The sequence below is a fragment of the Haliaeetus leucocephalus genome, unplaced genomic scaffold (genome assembly GCF_000737465.1).
Source record: "Haliaeetus leucocephalus isolate CR32 unplaced genomic scaffold, Haliaeetus_leucocephalus-4.0 Scaffold273, whole genome shotgun sequence".
Lineage (NCBI taxonomy): Eukaryota > Metazoa > Chordata > Aves > Accipitriformes > Accipitridae > Haliaeetus > Haliaeetus leucocephalus.
This window is the reverse complement of record NW_010972709.1, coordinates 2,858,783-2,866,323: the sequence shown is the minus strand read 5'-3', so window position 1 is coordinate 2,866,323 and position 7,541 is coordinate 2,858,783. Positions and strand designations below refer to the sequence as shown.

The 7,541-nt window shown below is 41.9% G+C and overlaps 1 protein-coding gene across 1 annotated transcript; it reads left to right on the top strand.

Annotated features, from left to right (window-relative positions):
- Nucleotides 1-213: 213 nt before the first annotated feature.
- On the top strand, nucleotides 214-7,323 carry BIRC7 (baculoviral IAP repeat containing 7). Its single transcript, XM_010569524.1, has 6 exons — nucleotides 214-664; nucleotides 2,787-2,886; nucleotides 4,154-4,235; nucleotides 4,337-4,382; nucleotides 6,551-6,622; nucleotides 7,121-7,323. The coding sequence occupies exons 1-6, from the start codon at nucleotides 214-216 to the stop codon at nucleotides 7,321-7,323; spliced, it is 954 nt and encodes a 317-aa protein (XP_010567826.1).
- Nucleotides 7,324-7,541: the final 218 nt, after the last annotated feature.

The window sequence follows — 7,541 nt, the reverse complement described above, 5'->3', positions numbered from 1 at the left end:
AACAAGCTCAGCTTTGTCAAGACCAGGAGCTTTCCAGAATACGCACGGGGATGAGGAACAAATAACACGGGGTGAGTGCTGCCTGACACCAGGAATCCCGCTGACTGCTCTGGGTTATCTCATGCTCTCTTTCAGAACGACAACATGGGGGATGTGACACCAACAGAGGAGACTGAGCGCAGGGCTGCCCGCTGCCACCTGTTTGAAGCCAGCATGAGGAATGAAGCAAGAAGACTGAGGACTTTTTGGCGATGGCCGGGCACCTCACCTGTATCTGCCCGAGATTTGGCCAAGGCTGGCTTTTTCTTTGTGGGCCCAAGAGATGAAGTGCAGTGTTTCTGCTGTGGTGGTGTCCTGAAGGACTGGAGACCTGGTGATTGCCCAATAGCGGAGCACCTGAAGTTCTTCCCTTCTTGTAAATTCATTTGTGGTGAGGATGTTGGGAACCAAGAGATGCTTCCTCTTCAGGAAATCTTTGACACTGTGGATGGGCAGTTCCTCAGCCTTTTGCAGGGGATAGACAGTGAGGAGACAGCCCTGCCCAATGAACCAGAATACCCAGAGATGGTAACAGAGGAGATGAGACTATCTACGTTTCAGAACTGGCCGCAATACACTGACATGCATCCTGAGCAACTGGCTAGAGCAGGATTCTTTTATACAGGTAGGTACCCTGGGGAAATGTTTAATTCTTACTCAAGTTAACTTTTGAAGGTGTTGCTATGTTTTATTGCTTGCACAAATACTTGCAAGTTATGTGTAGTGTAGTTAGAAACTACATCTTTCCTTCAGCTGTTTCACTTGAGGCTTGTGCAGTATTTACTTCTATGTTAACTCCTGTTTGGGTACTGAGGGGTCCACTAGTAAGTCAATTCCCTTACCAGCAGGAGTGGCAAAAGTGACATGTTTTAACAGATGTTCTACTGGCAGAAAAGTGTGTGCTTTAAGATCCATTGAGCCTATTTATTACTTGCCCTTCTAAAAGGATTCAAGGCACTTGGCATGTCATGTTTTGTATAAGCTCTGTCTTGCACTGAAGCCTTATCTTCTCAAAAACAAATCTGAGTGCAACCTGTAGGTAGTCAGCCCATTTGGCTGTCACTGTGGCTTGTTGCCATAAGGACCTGGACTTATAATAGAGAAATAAAAAAATATACATCTTGCTTTGAGGAAAACAGGCAATATTTCTTGTTATCATATGCATGTGAATATCAATACAACATGATTGTTTCCCCTTGAGAAGGCTTAGCTGGCTAGGTAATAGGTTTGAACAAGTATTCCTCCCTAGATTGACCAGTTGGAGGAAACATTTACAGTATGTTAAATTCCTTCTATTTTTTTGAAAGTTAATAATGTAGTGGTATTTGTGTGTTGCAAGTGTGACTTCTTCCATATGAAGGAATCCAGTTGTTTTGTATTTGCATATCAAACAGATGTGGAAGGAAGTGACAGGCAGGGTCCATAAAATAAAGCTCCCTTTAGCAGAAATAAACCTGTGTATCCCAAACACCTCACGCTCTCATTCCTGAAGTAAAACTGAATTGCCCCTTTCTGCACTTATTTAAGTACTGTTTGTTGGTAAAGATGGGAATGGTAAAAAAGAGCCTTAAATGTTATGACAGCTGGAAAAAAGCTGAGATGCAACATGGTGAATGACATGCACTAGGAAAGCCTGCTTAAATAACTGACCTTCTGGTCTTTTAGCTTGAATTAGAGGAAGTGACTGGTTAGTTAGCTAGTATGTCTCTTTACTTCTGCAAGATTTTCACTCAAACTGCATAACCTGGATCTTGCTATAAATCCAATTAATACTAAGAATCTGTACCTGTCTACTTGGAGCACAGTGGCAGGGGCTAAACAGTATGCATGTCTAAATGGAAGAGCATTATATGCTTTTGTCTTATTAATTTTTAAGGCACACAAAAGACCAACATGGCCAGGAACACAGAATAAACTATAAAACAGCATCTGCAGCTAAAAACCTGTGTGTTTTGTGTTGGACTCGATTTATCATTTGTAGAGCAGCTGTTTGCAAGCCCAGCACAGATAGTTACTTTGGGGACTCATTAGGCAGCAGCAGTAGTCTGACATGGCACTTTTCTGTGGTCACTTGAGCAGGAGAACCCTGGAACTGAGCACTCGAGTTAAGCCAAACAATGCTCTAACATGAGAGTGTTTGGAAGATCATGTCTGTGACCCAACTCACTGGCAGCCTTTACTAACATTGCTTCATTGCTGTTAGGGCAGGGCATTTGTAGGCAGTTCTTAACTGTGTTTGGCTTTATTTTTTTTTCCCCCTGTGATTTCTGTGAAGAAAAGCACAGTAGCAGGTTGGGTAGCCTGGGAGCATGCTTTGGCAAATTCTTATACCTATGAGATGGAAGCTGTGTACATTGACTGTGCTTGCTGCTTGTTATGGCAGATTGTGGCTAGGAGACAAAGTATGTTCATAGGTATAATTAATTACAGCTCTACTCTAAATGCAGACAGGAAGGGATTGGATAGGTATGTGCATACACAGGAGCTATGGTGCTCACATGCGTGTTGCCTGTTAGCTTGTGACCCAGTTCTGGAATCATCTCATCCAGCTGCAGCTCTGGAAGTTCAAACTCCCATTGGATTTCCTGCCCCTATACAACTTGCACAGCATTGGTAAATTGTCATGTGCTCATCAGCTCCGTCTAGTAGCCTGTGTTTTGTGCTTAATATCTCCCCAGGTTCTCATGTGGGGCTAGTAGAGCACATGATGTCTCAGGTGTCAAATAATCTCTTGATGTCTTTTTCAGGACAAGATGATGTAGTGAGGTGTTTTTACTGTGATGGAGGTGTGAGGAACTGGTCATTTGGAGATGATCCTTGGAGGGAACATGCCAAATGGTATCCAGGGTAAGTTAGTCTTGGTTGACATATGTCCCTTGTAGCAAGACCAAAAGATTACTATGCATTCCACACTGTGATTTCTTCTTTCATAAGATAGAAGTACCCCCAGTTGAGAGACAAATGAGTTGCAGGTGTACCGGTAATATGTGCTGCTTCCAGGCTCTGTTATTAGCTTAGTTCTAGGTTTTTCTACCTAGCTAAAGCAGGTGAAAAGCTAGTCAGGTATGTTCAATCATGTTTAACTACATAAACTGTTGCAATAGTCTGTAACCTTCTGAAAATCCCTGAAATCTCAAGAGAAAGGTTCTGAATCCTCAAGGTCAAAGTTGCACAGCAAGGGACCATCTTCAGATCCTAGTAGTGGGTCAAGATAGAAAACTTGTTTCTAGGTTGGCCACTTAGTCTGTACTGTCTTCCAAAAGTGCCTTCCTCCTACTATCCCCTCATGTGTGGAAGAACCAAAGACTGGCATGAAAGCCTATCATCCTATCTTCAACTGCCTCTCCTCTCCTGTTTCTCCCTTTCCACCCTCCCCAAAAAATAGTTGATGTGTGTCGTGTCTCTCTGCATATGTTATCCCTTAAAATAGTTTGCTGACTCCAGGACAGTAGTCCCTTTAGGCTTCTTCTCAGGCATTGCCACATCTCTATTCCAAAGGCTGATTTATCACTGGAGTGTTCTGTGTTAATGATGAAACTTACTGGATGATGGTTGTCTAAGCTGTAACTAGTTTTTAGAAAAGAACTGTACAAATAGAGTGACAAAGCCTAAATATTTAGACCCTCTCACTTTAAAAGCAAAATTGAATGTTCAAGCTCAGGTAGAATGGCACAGTTCAGACCTGAGATTTTCTAATTTGATCTAGTTCACCATCTAAAAGATCAATTAAAATCACTTTCTTTGATGCCAAAGAACAGCTTTGGTTTTACTACTCTGAGGTACAAAAAGAAAGATATTGTAAACCTTATTTTCTGCAGCAGTTCTTGTGTTTTTCTGTGAACTGTCACACTTCCTGTGATCTGTTCCAAAGGATGTTGCAACTGAGCTCAACTTGGGCCAAACATAAAGACTGAATTAAGAGGGGGGGAAATCATGAGCCTCTTACTATTGCCCTTCATGCAAGGAGGGGGGAGGGGGGAAGACCATGATATTCCATCTTTAATAAATATAGAAGTTTGCTCAACCCGATAGCACCCTTTGCTTCTAAAATTCAAACTACTGCTACTTTCACTGGAGTTCCTGTACTAATGTATTTAAATCTTTCTAATTATAGGTGTGAATTTTTATTGCGGTCAAGGGGAAGAGAATTTGTTAGCAGTGTTCAGGAGTCCTTTTCTAGCACCCTGCTATCTCCAGTGAGTCATGAATATTTTGTGTATAGTGTATGGGGGGTTGGTAGATAGGGGGAGCTTTGAACACATGCTTCTCTTTTGTGACTATCTTGTGACATTTTCAGAGAGATTCCTGGGATCAGACTGAACAGGATTCCCCTGCTTCCCAAGGTCAGTGCTATAACTGCATGGTGTTTTGTGTTCTGTTGAAAGTGGTGTAGTCTTATTCCTCCTACCCCACCCCAGCTACTCTGCACTCTGTAGACATGGTGCTTGTAAGATGTTTTGATGTTCTAGAAACTGTTTCATTTTTTTTTTTTTTAGGAAATGGTTTCTAGCACAAGAAGCAAAATTGCTTGCTCTTATGAGACCTCTCAGTCTAAGACCAGAGACATTAAGCTAGTCTGGATAACCATGTGACTTTTGGGTGCTTGCCTAACCTTCCTTTGACTTGTGCATGCTCTTGATGTTGTTGTCTGTCTGCAGAGTCTTTCACACTACAGCATTTTAAACATACTTGATAGGAAACCAGAGAAAAGCTAGAGGGTCTAGTTGTTTGTGAAAGTGTTGATTGTGGGGATCTATTCCCATACATCAGTTGCTCCTGGAAATCCAAGTAGGTGAAACTTGGCTCCCATAACTGTGGAAAAACTGATTTTTCTCATTCTCTTGAAAAGCCTATCTGATAGGATGAGCTTGAGAGATTTAAGCCTTTGAACAGACTGCCAGCTGAATTTCCCACTTCTGTCTTTACTGATGAATGGTTGAGCTAGATTATGAGGTAGGAGAGACTTCAATTGGGATGTTCCACTTGATCTTCATGAAAGCAGTTTCAAGACTTCTGTTCTGGGATGTGAAAACAAAGATAAGGATTCTGGACTGGAGCCAAACATGGGAGACTTTGTTCACAGATACAGTGGAATAAACCATCCAAAATTAGTCTCTTGGCTTTTACAAAATTGCTTTTGACTTTCTTGTGAATTATGATTGGAAGTAAAAACTCTAAATCTGGCTGTTGATCTAGCTATCTATATAGCTTGAGGAATATTCTAGAATATATTGATGCCACTTTATATATAAACAGCTTCAGGGAGTGGCATACTTCTGGCCCAAAGTTCTGCCTTTTTGATAAAGTATCTGCTCACTGCTTTACAGATCCTCTGAGGAACTGGAAATTGCAGGCTCTTCCTTCTCTGGATCAGTTTACCGTAGTGCAGAATGTGTTGCAGATGGGCTTTGACCCCATGTGTGTGGCTAACCTGGTAGAGAATAAATACATGCTGACTGGGACTTTCTACCTTTCTGAGGCTGAACTGGTTTCTCATCTGCTTCAACCAGACTGGGAAGAGAGCAGCAGTGCAGAGGAAAGGAGAGGTATGCCTGACTCGCACACCCACATTCTTGGTGCTGGTTTAACTTCTTATTCACTTCATCTTGAGCACTGTTGTGGCTGTCTTGCGGGTCTGCCTTCTCTCTTCCTAGGCTGGAACTAAGAGTAGTAATGTACCCAAGCCTGCCTTTCTTTTGAGAGGCTGACAATGAGGTTCTGCTTTAAAGAAATCTGAAGGAGCTGTGATTACTGGGATATCAGTAACTATATCTGCCTCCAATAGGCTGTAGTGTAGATATCCTCGATATTTTTTGCTGCCCCTAGACCTGCAGTAGCAGACAGCTGCATGATGTGAATTTGTCCACAAGCTTCCACATCTGATGCAGACAGAGGCAGTTGTCTGAAGCAAGGCTTCTCGGATGGATGAGTACTTCAGGCCTATTTAAAATTGAATCAATGACTTGATCAGAAATAGCCATACTTTTTTGTTTGTTTAGATAATGTATATTCTCCTTATCTACATCTGTCTTGTGTTATCTGTTTTATGGAGTCTGTTTGCCAAGTGAAGTTTATTTGAAGATGCAGTTCCACACAGACTTTCTGTGGTAGCAAGCCTGCTTTCCAAAGCTCCTGTCTCCATATCATGGTCTGCCATCTCTTCAGCTAAGGCAAAAAAAAAAAAGTTTTCCACAACCCCAAAAGTGTGATTAAATAGTAGCACAGGAGCAGGAATGAGCAGCTGATGGTTCCTGCTGTCTGATAGATAAACTGGCTTTGAGGAGATGATGTGATGTGGACATGTCTTGGTAGGGAGGTTAACATACATAGCGACTGAAGCACCACTGAGAACATCAGCTTCACCAGGCTGAGTGTGTAAAGCTAACAGTGGAGTAGAGGCATTTAACCTAAGGCTACTGAAATCCAGGATGTTTCATCTTTTTAAACAGCACTGCCTGAAGAGGGAGGAAAGGGGTAGCATTTAATGCCATCTTCTTTCCTGGTTATACAGATGCTGTTCAGAGAGAGACTGAAACATCAAGTTCAAGAGAAGAAATGCAACCTGTGCGACAAAAGGAATCAGGTGCACTGGGCTTACAGTGGTGGTGAAATTAAGCCTAGGCATAATTGGAATGATTTTGATAGTAATGGTGTCATTGGTCATTATATTAATTATTTTTTTTAATCCTGAAGGGGAATGTGTGCTAGCTTGAATGGTAACTGAACATAGAGACCCTTATTCAGGAACTGGAGTTCCACTGTGAAGCAGACTTATACAAAAAATTTGGTTTATCAGGATAACTTACATATTACAGTAAAAAGATGTTGATTTCTGTCCCTGCTCAGTCCAGCATGTGTAGATAAGCTGATTGTTGTGTAGATAAGCCAGAGTCTTATAATAGCTGTAGTTTTTCAGTTTAAATGAAATTTGCCTGAGAGGTACTTCTGCCGCCTTCACAGTCAGTCTCTAAACAAAATGATGAGCAAGTTGCAGTGTGACTTCCTAAGATGACAGGACTGGCACTCTGGAGCTGTTATAATACTAACAGTTTGGGCTTTTTTTTTTTCTGTTTTGGTAAAGATGAGTCTCGGATGAGCACAGAAGAACAGCTCCGACGCCTGCAAGAGGAAAGGACGTGCAAAGTGTGCATGGACAGAGATGTGTCTGTTGTGTTTGTTCCTTGTGGCCACCTGGTAGCTTGTGGAGAGTGTGCCCTTAATTTGAGATTGTGTCCTATCTGCAGAGCAGTCATCCGGGGAAGTGTGAGGACTTTCATGTCCTGAACTGTGATGTGCCTAAAGGGAGAGATAAGTCTATACAACTCATTAATAACACATCAGAGGAGGAAAATGAGTAAAGTTTGACTGATGCTGGAACAATCTTATTTGCAGGGTAGCTTGGCATAAGTGTAAAAACTTACTAAATGTGCCTTCTATGCACAATTCCTAGTAAGAGTTGCTGGTTTGCTGTACTCTTGCTGATCTTGCTGTAGCACTGCTCC

Coding starts and splice junctions, on each gene's coding strand:
- BIRC7 (XM_010569524.1), top strand. CDS start 214: ATGAGGAATGAAGCAAGAAGACTGAGGACTTTTTGGCGATGGCCGGGC. Junction 665..2,786: donor AGCAGGATTCTTTTATACAG/GTAGGTACCCTG, acceptor TGTCTTTTTCAG/GACAAGATGATGTAGTGAGG. Junction 4,236..4,336: donor CTAGCACCCTGCTATCTCCA/GTGAGTCATGAA, acceptor TGACATTTTCAG/AGAGATTCCTGGGATCAGAC.